At 50.6% G+C, this 22,318-nt stretch overlaps 1 protein-coding gene across 1 annotated transcript in view; it reads left to right on the forward strand.

The window, feature by feature from the left end:
• The window catches only part of LOC134934788 (zinc finger protein 268-like), a 52,362-nt gene extending 30,654 nt beyond the window's left edge, over nt 1-21,708 (forward strand). Inside the window, exon 2 of the mRNA XM_063930146.1 lies at nt 19,195-21,708. Within this exon, the coding sequence (XP_063786216.1) occupies nt 19,372-21,339 (1,968 nt within the window). The 5' untranslated portion in view covers nt 19,195-19,371 and the 3' untranslated portion in view covers nt 21,340-21,708. The remainder of the gene's footprint in view (nt 1-19,194) is intronic.
• Nucleotides 21,709-22,318: the final 610 nt, after the last annotated feature.

Raw genomic sequence — 22,318 nt, forward strand, 5'->3', positions numbered from 1 at the left:
CCGGGCTGTAGGGATGGCTGATCTCTCCTTCGGGCTGTAGGGATGGCTGATCTCTCTCCTCCGGGCTGTAGGGATGGCTGATCTCTCTCCTTCGGGCTGTAGGGATGGCTGATCTCTCTCCTCCGGGCTGTATGGATGGCTGATCTGTCTCTCACCCCTCTGGGCTGTAGGGGTGGCTGATCTTTCTCCTCTGGGCTGTAGGGGTGGCTGATCTCTCTCCTCCGGGCTGTAGGGGTGGCTGATCTCTCTCCTCCGGGCTGTAGGGATGGCTGATCTCTCTCCTCCGGGCTGTAGGGATGGCTGATCTCTCTCCTCCTGGCTGTAGGGATGGCTGATCTCTCTTTCTCTCTCCCCTCCGGGCTGTAGGGATGGCTGATCTCTCTTTCTCTCTCCCCTCCGGGCTGTAGGGATGGCTGATCTCTGGGCTGTAGGGATGGCTGATCTCTCTCCCTCTCTCCCCTCCAGGCTATAGGGATGGCTGATCTCTCTCTCTCTCTCTCTCTCTCTCTCTCTCTCTCTCTCTCTCTCTCTCTCTCTCTCTCACCCCTCCGGGCTGTAAGGATGGCTGATCTCTCTCCTTCTGGCTGTAGGGATGGCTGATCTCTCCCCTCCGGGCTGTAGGGATGGCTGATCTCTCTCCTCCGGGCTGTAGGGATGGCTGATCTCTCTTTCTCTCTCCCCTCCGGGCTGTAGGGATGGCTGATCTCTCTTTCTCTCTCCCCTCCGGGCTGTAGGGATGGCTGATCTCTAGGCTGTAGGGATGGCTGATCTCTCTCCCTCTCTCCCCTCCAGGCTATAGGGATGGCTGATCTCTCTTTCTCTCTCTCACCCCTCTAGGCTGTAGGGATGGCTGATCTCTCTCCTCCGGGCTGTAGGGATGGCTGATCTCTCTCCTCCGGGCTGTAGGGATGGCTGATCTCTCTCCTCCGGGCTGTAGGGATGGCTGATCTCTCTCTCTCTCTCTCTCTCTCTCACCACTCTAGGCTGTAGGGATGGCTAATCTCTCTCCTCCGGGCTGTAGGGATGGCTTATCTCTCTCCTCCGGGCTGTAGGGATGGCTGATCTCTCTCCTCCGGGCTGTAGGGATGGCTGATCTCTCTCCTCCGGGCTGTAGGGATGGCTGATCTCTCTCTCTCTCTCTCTCTCTCTCTCTCTCTCTCACCCCTCTGGGCTGTAGGGATAGCTGATCTCCTCCGGGCTGTAGGGATGGCTGATCTATCTCTCTCTCTCACCCCTCTGGGCTGTAGGGATGGCTGATCTCTCTCCTCCGGGCTGTAGGGATGGCTGATCTCTCTCCTCCGGGCTGTAGAGATGGCTGATCTCTCTCCTCCGGGCTGTAGAGATGGCTGATCTCTCTCAGGGCTGTAGTGATGACTGATCTGTCTCTCACCCCTCTGGGCTGTAGGTGTGGCTGATCTCTCTCCTCCGGGCTGTAGGGATGGCTGATCTCTCTCCTCCGGGCTGTAGGGATGGCTGATCTCTCTCCTCCGGGCTGTAGGGATGGCTGATCTCTCTCCTCCGGGCTGTAGGGATGGCTGATCTCTCTCCTCCGGGCTGTAGGGATGGCTGATCTCTCTCCTCTGGGCTGTATTGATGGCTGATCTCTCTCCTCCGGGCTGTAGGGATGGCTGATCTCTCCTTCGGGCTGTAAGGATGGCTGATCTCTCTCCTCCGGGCTGTAGGGATGGCTGATCTCTCTCCTCCGGGCTGTAGGGATGGCTGATCTGTCTCTCTCTCTCACCCCTCCGGGCTGTAAGGATGGCTGATCTCTCTCCTCCGGGCTGTAGGGATGGCTGATCTCTCTCCTCCGGGCTGTAGGGATGGCTGATCTCTCTCCTCCGTGCTGTAGGGATGGCTGATCTCTCTCCTCCGGGCTGTAGGGATGGCTGATCTCTCTCTCTCTCCCCTCCGGGCTGTAGGGGTGGCTGATCTCTCTTTCTCTCTCCCCTCCGGGCTGTAGGGATGGCTGATCTCTGGGCTGTAGGGATGGCTGATCTCTCTTCTCCGGGCTGTAGGGATGGCTGCTCTCTCTCTGCTCCGGGCTGTATGGATGGCTGATCTCTCTCCTCCGGGCTGTAGGGATGGCTGATCTCTCTCCTCCGGGCTGTAGGGATGGCTGATCTCTCTCCTCCGGGCTGTAGGGATGGCTGATCTCTCTCTCTCTCTCACTCACCCCTCTGGGCTGTAGGGATAGCTGATCTCTCTCCTCCGGGCTGTAGGGATGGCTGATCTGTCTCTCTCTCACCCCTCTGGGCTGTAGGGATGGCTGATCTCTCTCCTCTGGGCTGTAGGGGTGGCTATCTGGGCTGTAGGGGTGGCTGATCTCTCTCCTCTGGGCTGTAGGGGTGGCTGATCTCTCTCCTCCGGGCTGTAGGGATGGCTGATCTCTCTCCTCCGGGCTGTAGGGATGGCTGATCTCTCTCCTCCGGGCTGTAGCGATGGCTGATCTCTCCTTCGGGCTGTAGGGATGGCTGATCTCTCTCCTCCGGGCTGTAGGGATGGCTGATCTCTCTCCTTCGGGCTGTAGGGATGGCTGATCTGTCTCTCACCCCTCTGGGCTGTAGGGATGGCTGATCTCTCTCCTCCGGGCTGTAGGGATGGCTGATCTCTCTCCTCCGGGCTGTAGGGATGGCTGATCTCTCCTTCGGGCTGTAGGGATGGCTGATCTCTCCTTCGGGCTGTAGGGATGGCTGATCTCTCTCCTCCGGGCTGTAGGGATGGCTGATCTCTCTCCTCCGGGCTGTAGGGATGGCTGATCTCTCTCCTTCGGGCTGTAGGGATGGCTGATCTCTCTCCTCCGGGCTGTAGGGATGGCTGATCTCTCTCCTCCGGGCTGTAGGGATGGCTGATCTGTCTCTCACCCCTCTGGGCTGTAGGGGTGGCTGATCTTTCTCCTCTGGGCTGTAGGGGTGGCTGATCTCTCTCCTCCGGGCTGTAGGGGTGGCTGATCTCTCTCCTCCGGGCTGTAGGGATGGCTGATCTCTCTCCTCCGGGCTGTAGGGATGGCTGATCTCTCTCCTCCTGGCTGTAGGGATGGCTGATCTCTCTTTCTCTCTCCCCTCCGGGCTGTAGGGATGGCTGATCTCTGGGCTGTAGGGATGGCTGATCTCTCTCTCCCTCTCTCCCCTCCAGGCTATAGGGATGGCTGATCTCTCTCTCTCTCTCTCTCTCTCTCTCTCACCCCTCCGGGCTGTAAGGATGGCTGATCTCTCTCCCCTCCAGGCTATAGGGATGGCTGATCTCTCTTTCTCTCTCTCACCCCTCTAGGCTGTAGGGATGGCTGATCTCTCTCCTCCGGGCTGTAGGGATGGCTGATCTCTCTCCTCCGGGCTGTAGGGATGGCTGATCTCTCTCCTCCGGGCTGTAGGGATGGCTGATCTCTCTCCTCCGGGCTGTAGGGATGGCTGATCTCTCTCTCTCTCTCTCACCACTCTAGGCTGTAGGGATGGCTAATCTCTCTCCTCCGGGCTGTAGGGATGGCTGATCTCTCTCCTCCGGGCTGTAGGGATGGCTGATCTCTCTCTCTCTCTCTCTCTCTCTCTCTCTCTCTCTCTCTCTCTCACTCACCCCTCTGGGCTGTAGGGATAGCTGATCTCCTCCGGGCTGTAGGGATGGCTGATTTATCTCTCTCTCTCACCCCTCTGGGCTGTAGGGATGGCTGATCTCTCTCCTCCGGGCTGTAGGGATGGCTGATCTCTCTCCTCCGGGCTGTAGAGATGGCTGATCTCTCTCCTCCGGGCTGTAGAGATGGCTGATCTCTCTCCTCAGGGCTGTAGTGATGACTGATCTGTCTCTCACACCTCTGGGCTGTAGGTGTGGCTGATCTCTCTCCTCCGGGCTGTACGGATGGCTGATCTCTCTCTCCTCCGGGCTGTAGGGATGGCTGATCTCTCTCTCTCTCTCTCTCTCTCTCTCTCTCTCTCTCTCACTCACTCACCCACCCCTCTGGGCTGTAGGAATAGCTTATCTCTCCTCCGGGCTGTAGGGATGGCTGATCTCTCTTTCTCTCTCCACTCCGGGCTGTAGGGATGGCTGATCTCTCCCCTCCGGGCTGTAGGGATGGCTGATCTCTCTCCTCCGGGCTGTAGGGATGGTTGATCTCTCTCTCTCTCTCTCTCTCTCTCGTCTGGGCTGTAGGGATGACTGATCTCTCTCCTCCGGGCTGTAGGGATGGCTGATCTCTCTCCTCCGGGCTGTAGGGATGGCTGATCTCTCTCCTCCGGGCTGTAGGGATGGCTTATCTCTCTCCTCCGGGCTGTAGGGATGGCTGATCTCTCCTTCGGGCTGTAGGGATGGCTGATCTCTCTCCTCCGGGCTGTAGGGATGGCTGATCTCTCTCCTTCGGGCTGTAGGGATGGCTGATCTCTCTCCTCCGGGCTGTAGGGATGGCTGATCTCTCTCCTCCGGGCTGTAGGGATGGCTGATCTGTCTCTCACCCCTCTGGGCTGTAGGGGTGGCTGATCTTTCTCCTCTGGGCTGTAGGGGTGGCTGATCTCTCTCCTCCGGGCTGTAGGGGTGGCTGATCTCTCTCCTCCGGGCTGTAGGGATGGCTGATCTCTCTCCTCCGGGCTGTAGGGATGGCTGATCTCTCTTTCTCTCCTCCGGGCTGTAGGGATGGCTGATCTCTCTTTCTCTCTCTCCTCCGGGCTGTAGGGATGGCTGATCTCTCTTTCTCTCCCCTCCGGGCTGTAGGGATGGCTGATCTCTCTTTCTCTCTCCCCTCCGGTCTGGAGGGATGGCTGATCTCTCTTTCTCTCTCCCCTCCGGGCTGGAGGGATGGCTGATCTCTCTTTCTCTCTCCACTCCGGGCTGTAGGGATGGCTGATCTCTCTTTCTCTCTCCCCTCCGGGCCGTAGGAATGGCTGATCTCTCTTTCTCTCTCCCCTCCGGGCTGTAGGGATGGCTGATCTCTCTCCCCTCCTGGCTGTAGGGATGGCTGAACTCTCTCCTCCGGGCTGTATAGATGGCTGATCTCTCTCCTCCAGACTGTAGGTATGGCTGATCTCTCTCCTCCGGGCTGTAGGGATGGCTGATCTCTTTCTCTCTCTCTCCTCCGGGCTGTAGGGATGGCTGATCTCTCTTTCTCTCCTCCGGGCTGTAGGGATGGCTGATCTCTCTCCTCCGGGCTGTAGGGATGGCTGAACTCTCTCCTCCGGGCTGTAGGGATGGCTGATCTCTCTCCTCCGGACTGTAGGGATGGCTGATCTCTCTCCTCCGGGCTGTAGGGATGGCTGATCTCTCTTTCTCTCCTCCGGGCTATAGGGATGGCTGATCTCTCTCTCTCTCTGACCCCTCTAGGCTGTAGGGATGGCTGATCTCTCTCCTCCGGGCTGTAGGGATGGCTTATCTCTCTCCTCCGGGCTGTAGGGATGGCTGATCTCTCTCCTCTGGGCTGTTGGGATGGCTGATCTCTCTCCTCCGGGCTGTAGGGATGGCTGATCTCTCTCTCTCTCTCTCTCACCCCTCTGGGCTGTAGGGATGGCTGATCTCTCTCCTTATGGGATGTAGGGATGGCTGATCTATCTCTCTCTCTCTCACCCCTCTGGGCTGTAGGGATGGCTGATCTCTCTCCTCCGGGCTGTAGGGATGGCTTATCTCTCTCCTCCGGGCTGTAGGGATGGCTGATCTCTCTCATCCGGGCTGTAGGTATGGCTGATCTCTCTCCTCCGGGCTGTAGGGATGGCTGATCTCTTTCTCTCTCTCTCCTCCGGGCTGTAGGGATGGCTGATCTCTCTTTCTCTCCTCCGGGCTGTAGGGATGGCTGATCTCTCTCCTCCGGGCTGTAGGGATGGCTGAACTCTCTCCTCCGGGCTGTAGGGATGGCTGATCTCTCTCCTCCGGACTGTAGGGATGGCTGATCTCTCTCCTCCGGGCTGTAGGGATGGCTGATCTCTCTTTCTCTCCTCCGGGCTATAGGGATGGCTGATCTCTCTCTCTCTCTGACCCCTCTAGGCTGTAGGGATGGCTGATCTCTCTCCTCCGGGCTGTAGGGATGGCTTATCTCTCTCCTCCGGGCTGTAGGGATGGCTGATCTCTCTCCTCTGGGCTGTTGGGATGGCTGATCTCTCTCCTCCGGGCTGTAGGGATGGCTGATCTCTCTCTCTCTCTCTCTCTCTCACCCCTCTGGGCTGTAGGGATGGCTGATCTCTCTCCTTATGGGATGTAGGGATGGCTGATCTATCTCTCTCTCTCTCACCCCTCTGGGCTGTAGGGATGGCTGATCTCTCTCCTCCGGGCTGTAGGGATGGCTGATCTCTCTCCTCCGGGCTGTAGGGATGGCTGATCTCTCTCATCCGGGCTGTAGGGATGGCTGATCTCTCTTTCTCTCTCTCCTCCGGGCTGTAGGGATGGCTGATCTCTCTTTCTCTCTCTCTCTCCGGGCTGTAGGGATGGCTGATCTCTCTTTCTCTCCTCCGGGCTGTAGGGATGGCTGATCTCTCTTTCTCTCTCTCTCCGGGCTGTAGGGATGGCTGATCTCTCTTTCTCTCCTCCGGGCTGTAGGGATGGCTGATCTCTCTTTCTCTCTCTCCTCCGGGCTGTAGGGATGGCTGATCTCTCTTTCTCTCTCTCCTCCGGGCTGTAGGGATGGCTGATCTTTCTCTCTCTCTCCTCCGGGCTGTAGGGATGGCTGATCTCTCTTTCTCTCTCTCTCCTCCGGGCTGTAGGGATGGCTGATCTCTCTTTCTCTCTCTCCTCCGGGCTGTAGGGATGGCTGATCTTTCTCTCCTCCGGGCTGTAGGGATGGCTGATCTCTCTTTCTCTCTCTCCTCCGGGCTGTAGGGATGGCCGATCTCTCTCCTCTGGGCTGTAGGGATGGCTGATCTCTCTTTCTCTCTCTCCTCCGTGCTGTAGGGATGGCTGATCTCTCTCCTCTGGGCTGTAGGGATGGCTGATCTCTCTTTCTCTCTCTCCTCCGGGCTGTAGGGATGGCTGATCTTTCTCTCTCCCCTCCGGGCTGTAGGGATGGCTGATCTCTCTCCTCTGGACTGTAGGGATGGCTGATCTCTCTCACCCCTCTGGGCTGTAGGGATGGCTGATCTCTCTCCTCCCTCTGGGCTGTAGGGATGGCTGATCGCGCTCTCTCTCTCTCTCTCTCTCTCCCCTCCGGGCTGTAGGGATGGCTGATCGCTCTCTCTCTCTCTCGCTCTCTCTCTCTCTCCTCCGGGCTGTAGGGATGGCTGAACTCTATCCTCCGGGCTGTAGGGAAGGCTGAACTCTATCCTCCGGGCTGTAGGGATGGCTGATCTCTCTCCTCCGGGCTGTAGGGATGGCTGATCTCTCTCTTCCGGGCTGTAGGGATGGCTGATCTCTCTCTTCCGGGCTGTAGGGATGGCTGATCTCTCTCCTCCGGGCTGTAGGGATGGCTGATCTCTCTCCTCCGGGCTGTAGGGATGGCTGATCTCTTTCTCTCTCACCCCTCTGGGCTGTAGGGAGGGCTGAACTCTCTCCTCCGGGCTGTAGGGATGGCTGATCTCTCTCCTCCGGGCTGTGGGGATGGACGATGTGCAATCTTCTTCCCTCTCTGTTTTAGAAGTGCTTGTATGGTGTCAATAATGGCCCGTGACCATAGTAACTCCACAGAGTGGGGGTTCCTGCAGCGATTAGGACTACCTATCTCAGTTACAAGCGTGTGTTGGCTATCCTATCCACAGCAACCTAGAGGTCTTCCTGATGAACTACTGGGTAAATGTAGGACGGGCCTGGGCTCTCCTGGTAATCCTGACTGGCTAGAGTCTGATTAGACCAGGTATTTACTTTACCATAGGACTAGGATCTCATCGGAAGGTTAATATTACACTTTCCACTTCACTATAGGGCCAGCTCTTCTCGAAGTCTCTCCGCTCTCACCACCACCTTCACAGTCTATTACACAAAAGTCACTGGGGTTACACGGTGTCACCCTACTATAGCTCTGATCTGTGATAGTCCTCCGATATAATTATAATATCCTGGAGTATAGCGTATAAGATTACTTGGGTGCACTCCTTTTATTTGGTCGCTACAAGTCTCGGCCCCCAGTATCTGAAATATAATCCTCTTCTGAGTAACTAGCATTGGTCTGACATTCAGCTAGTACCTGATGCATAAAGGCTCTTAATAAAAAGTCTCGGTACATATCACTAATATAGAAATCTCTGTCTTGAAGTTAATGAGGGAATGACAGCATATTAACCCTCTCAGTATATAGAATATATGTTAGGGTACCAATGTAACTAATACGTAGCTTGGTGGTGCATTCCCTTGTATACTATTCCTCTTAATGGCAGTTATACCCAAGTTCAAGCACTAATATATATGTAAGGCTCTGTGCTGTTCGGTTGTGTACAGTTCCAGGTACATTCCCCTTTAGGATATTCCCTTAGCCAAGTGCATCACTTTAGGGTTAATCTGGGCAATGCTGCTACACAAGTACGCCCCCAGTGCCTCCCAGCTCAGTTTTTCAGTGCACTCCCCCAACGACTCCTCTTTTATCAATACAGGTTAGTCTATTCTGATAGGCGGGCCGGCGGCCAATGGTGTTCGGGTTCCGCCTTACTGAGGGAGGACCTCGTAGCTAAGGATTCCCCCACTACTATCAGCATCTCTAGCCCAGCGCTGTCTCACCGTCACCGGGATGGTCTCTCTGGGATGAGGGTTGGTGCATCACTATCGTGTGGTCCATCCCTGCTCCTTTAAGTTACCCCGCTGCAGGTGGGTACTTGCTCCGGGTAATACCGCTCTCCCAGGTCTCCGTCCACTTAGTTTCCGTCACCGCCTCTCAGACGCACACCATCCCCGTCTTTTCCTCCTGCTGTGCACCACTCTCTTCCCCGTCTCTCACACGCGCTTGCTCTCCTCGGCCGTGCCTCCAACAGTTATTCTCTCTTATGCAGCTCGAGCCGCTCCAGAACCTTCTCCTCCAGCGAGCGCGGGCCTCACTCCCCTATACTGCTCTTCATCACCCTGGCACCATTTACCTTTATTATTGTACCATACATTAACATCACCGATCATTATAATAAACTTTTGATATATTAGAATTACTGGTCCGGTGGGATCCACAGGGCTACATCCACAAATAAAGATGAAGTATCTACATTCTTCTCATCCTACTCAACTACCTCTCCTCTTGATCCTATAGCCTCACATATCCGTAACGCTGTCCCCTGTGCTCATCCCACCTTAACTAAAATCTGTTATCTCTCCCTGTATTGTTATCTTTCAAACACTGTTCAAGCATGCAGTGATTACTCCTATTCTGAAAAAGAATAAATTCTGACCCTTATTCTTCCTCAAGGTATTGTCCTATTTTCTCTTACGTCCTAGTGGATGCTGGGGACTCCGTAAGGACCATGGGGTATAGACGGGCTCCGCAGGAGATAGGGCACCTAAAAAGAACTTTGACTATGGGTGTGCACTGGCTCCTCCCTCTATGCCCCTCCTCCAGACCTCAGTTAGATTCTGTGCCCAGAGGAGAAAGGGTACAATGCAGAGAGCTCTCCAGAGTTTTCTGTTTTATAGAATTTTGTTAGGTTTTTTATTTTCAGGGAGTCCTGTTGGCAACAGGCTCCCTGCATCGTGGGACTGAGGAGAGAGAAGCAGAGCTGGCTTGTCAAGTTGGGCACTGCTTCTAAGGCTACTGGACACCATTGGCTCCAGAGGGAGTCGGAACACAGGTCTCACCTGGAGTTAGTCCGGGAGCTGCAACGCCGTCCTCACAGATGCCGAAGATAGAAGCCGGGTGAGTATGAGAAGGCAGAAGACATCATAGGTGGCAGAAGACATCAGATCTTCATGAGGTAAGGCGCGCAGCGGTAAGCTGCGGTCCATTGCTCCCATTCACACACAGAGCAGCACTGAAGGGTGCAGGGGGGGGGCGCCCTGGCAGCAATAAACCTCACATTTGGGCACTGACAAGGTAGATTAGGCTGCTGGGCAGTAATTTTACGATACCCCGCTATTTCTATAAAAAAATCACCGGGACCGAAGCCCGCCGTCGGGTTGGCGGAGCTTGATCCCCAGCACTAACCAGCGCCATTTTCTCCACAGAAGCTGCATGAGGAAAACGCTGGCTCCCTGGTCTCTCCCCTGCCGAACAGTCAGGCTGGGAAAAAGAGGAGGGGGCATTTTGAGCGCAGGGAGTTGGAATCTGGTCATTTTATATATAAAAGCGCTATCTAGTCATATTTCTCCAACGTCCTAGTGGATGCTGGGGACTCCGTAAGGACCATGGGGAATAGACGGGCTCCGCAGGAGACTGGGCACTCTAAGAAAGAATTAGTACTACTGGTGTGCACTGGCTCCTCCCTCTATGCCCCTCCTCCAGACCTCAGTTAGAATCTGTACCCGGACCGAGCTGGGTGCATTTTAGTGAGCTCTCCTGAGCTTGCTATTATGAAAGTATTTTAGTTAGGTTTTTTTTTTTTCAGAGAGCTTCTGCTGGCAACAGACTCTCTGCTACGTGGGACTGAGGGGAGAGAAGCAAACCTACTAACTGCGGCTAGGTTGCGCTTCTTAGGCTACTGGACACCATTAGCTCCAGAGGGATCGAACACAGGATATTAACCTTGGTCGTCCGTTCCCGGTGCCGCGCCGCCGCCCCCCTCGCAGAGCCAGAAGACGGAAGCCGGCGAGTGAAGCAAGAAGACGTCAAAATCGGCGGCAGAAGACTCCCGAGTCATGCGGAGCCTCTGCTTCGCAACCAACCGATGCTGATTCAGTCAGACAACATCACAGCAGTGGCTCATGTAAACCGCCAGGGCGGCACAAGAAGCAGGGTGGCGATGGCGGAAGCCACCAGGATTCTTCGTTGGGCGGAGAATCACGTGCAAGCACTGTCAGCAGTGTTCATTCCGGGAGTGGACAACTGGGAGGCAGACTTCCTCAGCAGGCACGACCTCCACCCGGGAGAGTGGGGACTTCATCAAGAAGTCTTCACGCAGATTGCAAATCGATGGGAACTGCCACAGGTGGACATGATGGCGTCCCGCATCAACAAAAAGCTAAAAAGGTATTGCGCCAGGTCAAGGGACCCTCAGGCGATAACTGTGGACACACTAGTAACACCGTGGGTGTTCCAGTCGGTCTATGTGTTTCCTAATCTTCCTCTCATACCCAAGGTGCTGAGAATCGTAAGAAAAAGAGGAGTGAGAAAAATACTCATTGTTCCGGATTGGCCAAGAAGGACTTGGTACCCGGAACTGCAAGAAATGCTCACAGAGGACCTATGGCCTCTGCCTCTCAGACAGGACCTATTGCAACAAGGGCCCTGTCTGTCCCAAGACTTACCGCGGCTGCGTTTGACGGCATGGCGGTTGAACGCAGGATCCTAGCGGAAAAAGGAATTCCGAAAGAGGTTATTCCTACGCTAATAAAGGCTAGGAAGGACGTGACAGCAAAGCACAATCACCGTATATGGTGAAAATATGTTGCTTGGTGTGAGGCCAGGAAGGCCCTACAGAGGAATTCCAGCTGGGCCGGTTCCTGCACTTCCTACAGTCAGGTGTGACTATGGGCTTAAAATTGGGGTCCATAAAGGTCCAGATTTCATCCCTATCCATTTTCTTTCAGAAAGAACTGGCTTCTCTTCCTGAGGTTCAGACGTTTGTTAAGGGAGTGCTGCATATTCAGCCCCCTTTTGTGCCACCAGTGGCTCCTTGGGATCTCAACGTGGTGTTGGGTTTCCTGAAATCTCACTGGTTTCAGCCACTTGAGACCGTGGAGCTGAAGTATCTCACGTGGAAAGTGGTCATGCTATTGGCCTTAGCTTCGGCTAGGTGTGTGTCAGAATTGGCGGCTTTGTCGTGTAAAAGCCCCTATATGGTTTTCCATATGGACAGGTCAGAATTACGGACTCGTCCGCAATTTCTGCCGGAGGTGGTGTCATCCTTTCATTTGAACCAACCTATTGTGGTGCCTGCGGCTACTCGTGACTTGGAGGATTCCAAGTTGCTTGATGTAGTCAGGGCTTTGAAGATTTATGTGGCCAGAATGGCTGGAGTCAGGAAAACTGACTCGCTGTTTATCCTGTATGCATCCAACAAGCAGGGTGCTCCTGCTTCAAAGCAAACTATTGCTCGCTGGATCTGTAACACGATTCAGCAGGCTCATTCTGCGGCTGGATTGCCGCATCCAAAATCAGTAAAAGCCCATTCCACAAGGAAAGTGGGCTCTTCTTAGGCGGCTGCTCGAGGAGTCTCGGCATTACAGCTTTGCCGAGCTGCTACTTGGTCGGGTTCAAACACCTTTGCAAAATTCTACAAGTTTGATACCCTGGCTGAGGAGGACCTTGTGTTTGCCCATTCGGTGCTGCAGAGTCATCCGCACTCTCCCGCCCGTTTGGGAGCTTTGGTATAATCCCCATGGTCCTTACGGAGTCCCCAGCATCCACTAGGACGTTAGAGAAAATAAGATTTTACTCACCGGTAAATCTATTTCTCGTAGTCCGTAGTAGATGCTGGGCGCACGTCCCAAATGCGGACTTTCTGCAATACGTGTGTATAGTTATTGCTTACTAAAGGGTTATGTTATGTTGGCATCCGTTGGTGATGCTCTGTTTTTGTTCATACTGTTAACTGGGTATGTTATCACAAGTTATACGGTGTGATTGGTGTGGCTGGTATGAGTCTTACCCTTGATTCTAAAATCCTTTCCTTGTAATGTCAGCTCTTCCGGCACAGTTTCCTTAACTGAGGTCTGGAGGAGGGGCATAGAGGGAGGAGCCAGTGCACACCAGTAGTACTAATTCTTTCTTAGCGTGCCCAGTCTCCTGTGGAGCCCGTCTATTCCCCATGGTCCTTACGGAGTCCCCAGCATCCACTACAGACTACGAGAAATAGATTTACCGGTGAGTAAAATCTTATTTATTCTAGTGTTATTAAGCGCTGGGTGTGTGCTGGCATACTCTCTCTCCGTCTCTCCTAAGGTCCTGGTTGGGGTTTTGTCCCGTTATAGGTTAATCCCTGTGTGTGGGGGGTGTTGGTACGTGGTGTCGACATGTCTGAAGCGGAAGGCTTTTCCAAGGAGGAGGTGGAGCAAATGAGTGGTGTGTCCCCGTCGATTGTGCTGACTCAGGAATGGATGGACATGTGGCATATGTTGAATGAAAGTGTGGCATCCTTACATAAGAGGCTTGATAAGGCTGAATTAGGGGGGACATCAGGGGTTCAATCCTCGGATTGGACCGACTCACATGGCCCGTCGGGGTCTCAAAAACGTCCCTTTACACAAGACACTACTACCGACACGGATTCTGATTCCAGTGTCGACTATGACGAAGTAAAATTGCACGCTAGGGTGACTAAAACCATTCAGTGTATGATTGTGGCAATAAGGGATGTGTTGCATATTGAGGATGAACCCTCGGTCCCTACACAAGGGTACACGTGTTTAAGGGAAAGAAACAGATTATTAATTTTCCCACATCTCATGAATTAAATGATTTCTTTGGAAAAGCATGGGGGACTCCGGAAAAGAGACCGCAGATCCCCAAAAGAATTTATATGGCATACCCCTTCCCTACACAGGACAGGGAGATTTGGGAATCACCCCCCACTGTGGACAAGGCCCTGACGCGCTTGTCCAAGAAAGTGGTGCTACCGTCTCCTGATACAGCGGCCCTTAAGGACCCTGCAGATCGCAGGCAAGAAACTACCTTAAAGTGTATTTATTCTCATACGGGTGCTGTGCTAAGACCGACAATTGCGTCGGTATGGGTGTGTAGCGCAATTGCTGCCTGGACAGATGAGCTGACAGATCAATTTGATAATATGGATAAGGATACTATATTCTTAACTCTAGCCCATATAAAAGACGCAGTCTTATTTATGAGGGATGCTCAAAGGGACATTGGATTGCTAGCTTCTAGGGCCAATGCCATGTCTATCTCAGCGAGAAGATCCTTATGGACTCGCCAATGGACAGGTGATGCAATTTCCAAGAAACATATGGAAGTACTACCCTATAAGGGGGATGTATTGTTTGGGGATGGGCTGACGGACCTGGTTTCCACAGCTACAGCAGGTAAATCAAATTTTTTACCATATATTCCCCCAACAGCAAAAGAAAGTAACACCCTATCACATGCAGTCCTTTCGGTCGCACAAGTCCAAAGGAGTTCGGGGATCCTCTTTCCTCGCCAGAGGTAAGGGCAGAGGCAAGAGAGCACCTGCGGCAGCAGGTGCCCAGGAACAAAAGTCCTCCCCGGCTGCTCCAAAACCCACAGCATGACGCTGGGGCTCCCCTGAGGGAGTCCGCACCGGTGGGGGCACGTCTTCGATTTTTCAGTCAGGCCTGGGTCAATTCGGACCTGAATCCCTGGGTGTTGGAAATAGTTTCCCAGGTTTACAAACTGGAATTCGAGGAGGTGCCCTCGCGCCGATTTTTTAAATCGGCCCTACCAGCTTCCACATCGGAAAGGGATGTAATGTTAGCTGCAATTCAAACGCTGTGTATACAGCAAGTGATAATCAAGGTTCCCCTGCACCAGCAGGGAAGAGGTTACTACTCAACCCTATTTGTGGTGCCGAAACCGGACGGTTCGGTCAGACCAATTTTGAATCTGAAATCCCTAAACCTGTACATAAAGATTCAAATTCAAAATGGAATAACTCAGAGCTATAATAGCCAACATGTTGGAGGTGGAGTTTATGGTGTCGCTGGACATAAAGGATGCGTACCTTCATGTCCCCATATATGCCCCCCATCAGGAATCCCTGAGATTCGCTGTACAGGATTGTCATTACCAATTTCAGACGTTGCCGTTTGGACTTTCCACGGCCCCGAGGATTTTCACCAAGATAATGGCGGAAATGATGGTGGTCCTGCACAAGCAGGGTGTCACAATTATCCCATACTTGGACGATCTCCTGATAAAAGCGAGATCAAGAGAGAAATTGCTGAGCAGTGTGGCGCTCTCTCTGAGAGTGCTCTAGCAACACGGTTGGATTCTAAATCTACCGAAGTCACAGTTGATTCCGACAACTCGACTTCCGTTCCTAGGTATGATACTGGATGCAGAACAAATGAAGGTCTTCCTCCCAATAGAGAAAGCCCAAGACATCCAGAACATGGTCAGAGAACTGCTAAAACCGAAAAGGGTGTCAGTTCACCAATGCACTCGAGTTCTGGGGAAAATGGTGGCGGCCTACGCGGCCATTCCCTTCGGAAGGTTCCATGCAAGGACTTTTCAATGGGACCTTCTGGACAAATGGTCCGGGTCCCATCTGCATTTACATAGGAAAATAACTCTGTCCCCAGGAGCCAGATTGTCCCTCCTGTGGTGGTTGCAAAGTGCTCACCTGCTGGAGGGTCGCAGGTTCGGGATTCAGGACTGGATACTGGTTACCACGGACGCGAGCCTGCGAGGATGGGGAGCGGTCACACAGGGAAGGACTTTTCAGGGTCTTTAGTTAGTCCAGGAGTCCTGTCTACACATCAATGTGTTGGAACTCAGGGCCATTTACAACGGCCTTTGACAAGCGGAGAGTTTTCTTCGAAATCTGCCGGTTCTGATTCAATCAGACAATGTCACAGCTGTGGCTCATGTGAACCGCTAAGGCGGGACAAGAAGCAGAGTCGTGATGGCGGAAGCCACAAGGATCCTTCGCTGGGCGGAAAATCATGTAATCGCTCTGTCGGCTGTCTTCATTCCGGGAGTGGACAACAGGGAAGCAGACTTCCTCAGCAGACACGATCTCCATCCAGGAGAGTGGGGACTTCATCAAGAAGTCTTTGCAGACGTAACACGTCTTTGGGGAGCTCCTCAAATAGACATGATGGCGTCACGCCTCAACAAAAAACTTCGGAGGTATTGTGCCAGGTCTCGGGACCCTCAGGCAGTAGCAGTATACGCACTGGTAACACCGTGGGTGTTCGATTCGGTCTACGTGTTCCCTCCTCTTCCTCTCATCACGAAAGTGTTGAGGATCATAAGACGAAGAAGAGTACAGACGATACTCGTTGTCCCAGACTGGCCTCGAAGGGCGTGGTACTCGGATCTACAAGAGATGCTCACAGGAGACCCCTGGCCTCTTCCTCTGAGGGAAGACCTGTTGCAGCAGGGGCCCTGTGTATTTCAAGACTTACCGCAGTTACGTTTGACGGCATGGCGGTTGAACGCCGAATCCTAGCAAAAAAAGGGATTCCGGAAGAGGTCATCCCTACTTTAATAAAGGCTAGGAAGGAGGTGGCGATAAAACATTATCACCGTATCTGGCGAAATTATGTGTCTTGGTGTGAGACCAAGAATGCACCTACGGAAGATTTTCATTTGGGTCGTCTTCTCCACTTACTACAGACAGGAGTGGATATGGGCCTGAAATTAGGCTCGGTTAAGGTACAGATTTCGGCCCTCTCGATTTTCTTTAAGAAGGAATTGGCTTCTCTTCCAGAAGTCCAGACGTTTGTAAAGGGTGTGCTGCATATCCAGCCCCCTTTTGTGCCTCCTGTGGCACCATAGGACCTGAACGTGGTGTTGCAGTTCCTAAAATCACACTGGCTTGAACCGCTTAACAAGGTTGAGTTGAAGTTTCTTGCCTGGAAGGTGTTAATGTTGGCTTTAGCATCAGCGAGGCGAGTGTCAGAATTGGCGGCTCTTTCATACAAGAGCCACTACTTGATTTTTCATGTGGATCGAGCTGAATTGAGGACACGTCCGCAATCTTTGCCTAAAGTGGTTTCTTCATTCCATGTGAATCAACCCATTGTGGTGCCTGTGGCGCTTGTGGCTACAAGTGACCTGGAGGATTCCAGATCCCTGGAGTATTCAGGGCCTTAAAGATTTATGTAGCTAGGACGGCTAAACTTAGGAAAACAGAGGCTCTGTTTGACCTGTATGCGGCCAATAAGATTGGCGCTCCTGCTTCAAAACAGACTATTGCTCGTTGGATCTGTAATACGATTCAGCAGGCTCACTCTACGGCTGGATTGCCGGTACCAAATTCGGTTAAGGCCCATTCCACTAGGAAGGTGGGCTCTTCTTGGGCGGCTGCCTGAGGCGTCTCGGCTTTACAACTTTGCCGAGCGGCGACTTGGTCGGGGTCAAACATTTTTTTCTAAATTCCTCAAGTTTGATACCCTGGCTGATGAGGACCTAGTGTTTGCTCAGTCGGTGCTGTAGAGTCATACGCACTCTCCCGCCCGATTGGATGCTTCGGTATAAACCCCATGGTCCTTACGGAGTCCCCAGCATCCTCTAGGACGTAAGAGAAAATAAGATTTTAAACCTACCGGTACATCTATTTCTCCTAGTCCGTAGAGGATGCTGGGCGCCTGTCCCAGTGCGGAAACTCTGCAAGACTTGTATATAGTTGTTGCTTGCATAAGGGTTATGTTACAGTTGAAATCGGTCTTGGACCATTACTGTTGTTGTTCATATGGTTAACTAGTTATGTATGATCCAGGTTACATGGTATGCTTGGTGTGGGCTGGTATGAATCTTGCCCTTGGATTTCTAAATCCTGCCTTGTATTGTCCATCTCCTCTGGGCACAGTTCTCTAACTGAGGTCTGGAGGAGGGGCATAGAGGGAGAAGCTAGTGCACACCCATAGTCAAAGTTCTTTTTAGGTGCCCTATCTCCTGCGGAGCCCGTCTATACCCCATGGTCCTTACGGAGTCCCCAGCATCCTCTACGGTCTAGGAGAAATAGATTTACCGGTAGGTTTAAAATCTTATTATTCTCCATACTGGTCTTCCCTAAAAAAGATTGTGATGACTACAATCCAGTTTGAATGCAGCTGCGAGGCTGATCTTCCATGACATCTATTCATCGTCTGCTGTTACACCCTGTCCAACTCTTCATTGGTCACCGGTATTCCGGGGCTAAAGATGACACTTAAACTAAACTGTAACTTTAAATCTTAAGCTCCTCCCACTTGCAACCCCATAATGTCTGTCTTCTTTATTTGCATATGGAGTAGGGCACGTTTTATGAAGGCTGCTGTGAAGCCCATCTTGTAGATAAGTTGGGTGATGGGCATCATTACCAAAGGTTACATGATTGACCTCATGAGTCCGCTACGGCGTTACTCTGGGATGCAAAGAAGAGGGTGGCATTTACCCAGGCTGTCCGTTTTCTACATTCAGGTGGTGTTATGCTCATTTTTGCTGATCTTAATTCTCTTTGCCTTGAGCAGCAGGTTGTGGGTAGATCTTTTGCAACTAGATTCTGTTTGATCAGTAATCCACAACATGGAGGTCAACTCATTTTTGGCCTCACACGATGTTGGTAATGTGTATCTTCACATTCCAATTTGGGCAGGTCATCATTCTCGCCTACGTTTTGCAGTCAGATCCGATCACTACCAAGTGCAAGTGGCGAGCTTACTGTGCAAGCAATGTATCACAGTTCTACCTTATGTTTATGATCTGCTCGTGCACGCCGATTCAGCTTTGCAGTTACAAAAGCATCTAGATAGGACATTTCAAGTATTTAAGGATCACTGCTGGATCCTAAATTTAGAGAAGTTTCACTTAACACCTGGTCAATGCCTTCAGTTTCTAGGGGTGCTATCAGACACCTCTCGCCAGTGTGAGTTCTCTTGCCAGAGTTCAAAACATAGACTTTGAAGAACTTGTTCACGGCAGTACAGTCAGTGCCTCGTCTGTCAATCCATGTGCATTAAGCTGTTGGGCACAATGGTATTCACCTTCTAGACCAGTATGCCAGATTTCATTTCTGGGAATTCCAGTGGGAAATTCTCCAAAATTGGACAGAATTCTCAGCATCCCTCTCATCTCAGTTTATCTTCTCCAACGGCACTAGTCAATGTCTCCATTGGCGGCTGGTTTGTGATCATCTCCTCCAGTGCTGGTTCTTAGTCACTCCTGATTGGTTCATTGCGACTTTGGACGCAAGTCTCCAAAGGTGCTGTGACATTACACCTTCGGCTCAAGAAGAGATCTGCTATCTCATAAAATAATGGTAGCATGTGTTACCCATCTAAGGTCATTGCAGGGGGGGAGTAATATATAATCTGCACATACTGTGGTCAGAGGATGAGAATTATACAATTATCAAGTGGAGGTCTTTGTGCTGTACATCTGACTGCAAATAGAGTTCTAGCACTTCGGCAACATTCTCAAATATAAAACAATGGTCAGTGACTGATATTTGCTATTGTATGTAAATATTCATCATCTTTATACAATATAACACATTAACACATTACCATAAATGTATAATTTTCCTTGTAACCTTTAAACTCTCTTTACAGGACAAATAAAGATCAGGATTCTTATACTATTAGAAGACGTTGGGGAAAGGGATATTGTTCTCTGATCAAGCCAACAAGAGATGGCATTTCTCCTTACACCTCTGGAGGATTCACAAAATTTCTGCATTTTCTGGATATAGGAAACTTTCAATAACTAATTTGTTTCTCATCTCCAATATGATGAGTCTCACAGGAGAGAGATATCCGTGCTCTGAGTGTGACAAAAGATTTGCATTTAAATCAGAGCTTCTCATACATCAGAGGAGTCACACAGGAGAGAAACCATTTACATGTTCTGAGTGTAGCAAGTGTTTTACACATAAGCAAAGTCTTCGTAATCATCAGATAATTCACACAGGAGAAAAACCATATACATGTTCTGAATGTAGCAAATGTTTTTCCCATAATTCGGGTCTTTGGATACATCAGAAGAGCCACACAGGAGAAAAACCATTTAAATGCTCTGAATGCAGCAAGGCTTTTACCACCAAGCGACAACTTGTTTTACATCAGATGATTCACACAGGAGAGAAACCATTTAAATGCTCTGAATGCAGCAAGTGTTTTGCCTCCAAGCAACAACTTGTTATACATCAGAGGAGTCACACAGGAGAGAAACCATTTAAATGCTCTGAATGCAGCAAGAGTTTTACCTCCAAGCAACAACTTGTTATACATCAGAGGAATCACACAGGAGAGAAACCACTTAAATGCTCTAAATGTAGCAAGTGTTTTACAGATTTGTCAATTCTTCGTACACATCAGAGGAGTCACACTGGAGAGAAACCACATAACTGTTCTGAATGTAGCAAATGTTTTCCCTGTAAGTCAGCTCTTGTTTTACATCAGAGGATTCACACAGGAGAAAAATCATATAAATGTTCAGAATGCAGTAAGTGTTTTTCACGTAAATCACAACTTGTCAGTCATCATATGATTCACACAGGAGAGAAACCGTATAAATGCTCCGAATGTAGCGAGAGTTTTACCTCCAAGCGACAACTTGTTATACATCAGAGGAGTCACACAGGAGAGAATCCATATAAATGCTCTGAATGCAACAAATGTTTTCCCTATTTGTATTCTTTTGTTAGACATCAGAGGTGTCACACAGGAGAGAAACCATATAAATGTTATGAATGCCACAAATGTTTTCCCTGTAAGACCAATCTTGTTATACACCAGAGAATTCACACAGGGGAAAAACCATATAAATGCTATGAATGCAGCAAGTGTTTTACCTCCAAGCGACAACTTGTTATACATCAGAGGAGTCACACAGGAGAGAAGCCATATAAATGCTCTGAATGTAGCAAGTGTTTTACCTCCAAGCGACAACTTGTTATACATCAGAAGAGTCACACAGGAGAGAAACCATATAAATGCTCTGAATGTAGCAAGTGTTTTATTTCCAAACAACAACTTGTTATACATCAGGGGCTTCACACAGGAGAGAAACCACATAAATGTTCTGAATGCAGCAAATGTTTTACCTGTAAGTCACAGCTTGTTAGTCATCAGAAGAGTCACACAGGAGAGAAACCATATAACTGTTCTGAATGCAGCAAATGTTTTCCCTATAAGTCACAGCTTGTTATACATCAGAGGAGTCACACAGGAGAGAAACCATATAACTGTTCTGAATGCAGCAAATGTTTTCCCTATAAGTCACAGCTTGTTATACATCAGGGGCTTCACACAGGAGAGAAGCCACATAAATGTTCTGAATGTAGCAAATGTTTTCCCTGTAAGTCACAGCTTGTTAGACATCAGAAGAGTCACACAGGAGAGAAGCCACATAAATGTTCTAAATGTAGCAAGTGTTTTGCTTCCAAGCAACAGCTTGTTGTGCACCAGAGGATTCACACAGGGGAAAAACCATTTAAATGCTATGAATGCAGCAAGTGTTTTATTTCCAAGCAATATCTTGTTTTACATCAGAAGATTCACACAGGAGAGAAACCATATAAATGCTCTGAATGTAGCAAGAGTTTTACCTCCAAGCGACAACTTGTTACACATCAGAGTATTCACACAGGAGAGAAACCATATAAATGTTTTGAATGCAGCAAATGTTTTCCCTGTAAGTCATCTCTTGTTAGACATCAGAGAAGTCACACAGGAGAGAACATTGGAATGTTCTGAATGTAGCAAGTGTTTTACCCGTAATTCATGTCTTAAGACACATCAGAGGAGCCACACAGGAGAAAACAATTTAAATGCTCTGAATGCAGCAAGTGTCTTGGCTCCAAGCGACAAATTGTTAAACAGCAGAGGAATCACACAGGAGAAAGACCCTTTAAATGCTCCGAATGTAGCAAATGTTTTACAGATGTGTCAAGTTTGAATGCAGGTAGTGTTTTACTAGCAAGAAAACACTTATTAATCACATAGGAGTCACTCTAATCCTGAATGCAGCATGTTTTTAATAAGTTAGTAACTTGTATCACTACAATATGCATTCCAGGGAGCCAATATACACTGCTCAAAAAAATAAAGGGAACACTAAAATAACACCCATCCTAGATCTGAATAAATAAAATATTCTTATTAAATACTTTGTTCTTTACATAGTTGAATGTGCTGACAACAAAATCACACAAAAATGATCAATGGAAATCAAATTTATTAACCCATGGGGGTCTGGATTTGGAGTCGCCCTCAAAATTAAAGTGGAAAAACACACTACAGGCTGATCCAACTTTGATGTAATGTCCTTAAAACAAGTCAAAATGAGGCTCAGTAGTGTGTGTGGCCTCCATGTGCCTGTATGACCTCCCTACAACCCACACAAGTGGCTCAGGTAGTGCAGCTCATCCAGGATGGCACATCAATGCGAGCTGTGGTAGGAAGGTTTGCTGTGTCTGTCAGCGTAGTGTCCAGAGCATGGAGGCGCTACCAGGAGACAGGCCAGTACATCAGGAGACGTGGAGGAGGCCGTAGGAGGGCAACATCCTAGTGGATGCTGGGGACTCCGTAAGGACCATGGGGAATAGACGGGCTTCGAAGGAGACTGAGCACTCTAAAGAAAGATTTAGTACTATCTGGTGTGCACTGGTTTCTCCCTCTGTTCCCCTCCTCCAGACCTCAGTTAGAATCTGTGCCCGGACAGAGCTGGGTGCTT

The sequence above is a fragment of the Pseudophryne corroboree genome, chromosome 6 (assembly GCF_028390025.1).
Source record: "Pseudophryne corroboree isolate aPseCor3 chromosome 6, aPseCor3.hap2, whole genome shotgun sequence".
NCBI classification, from domain to species: Eukaryota; Metazoa; Chordata; class Amphibia; order Anura; family Myobatrachidae; genus Pseudophryne; species Pseudophryne corroboree.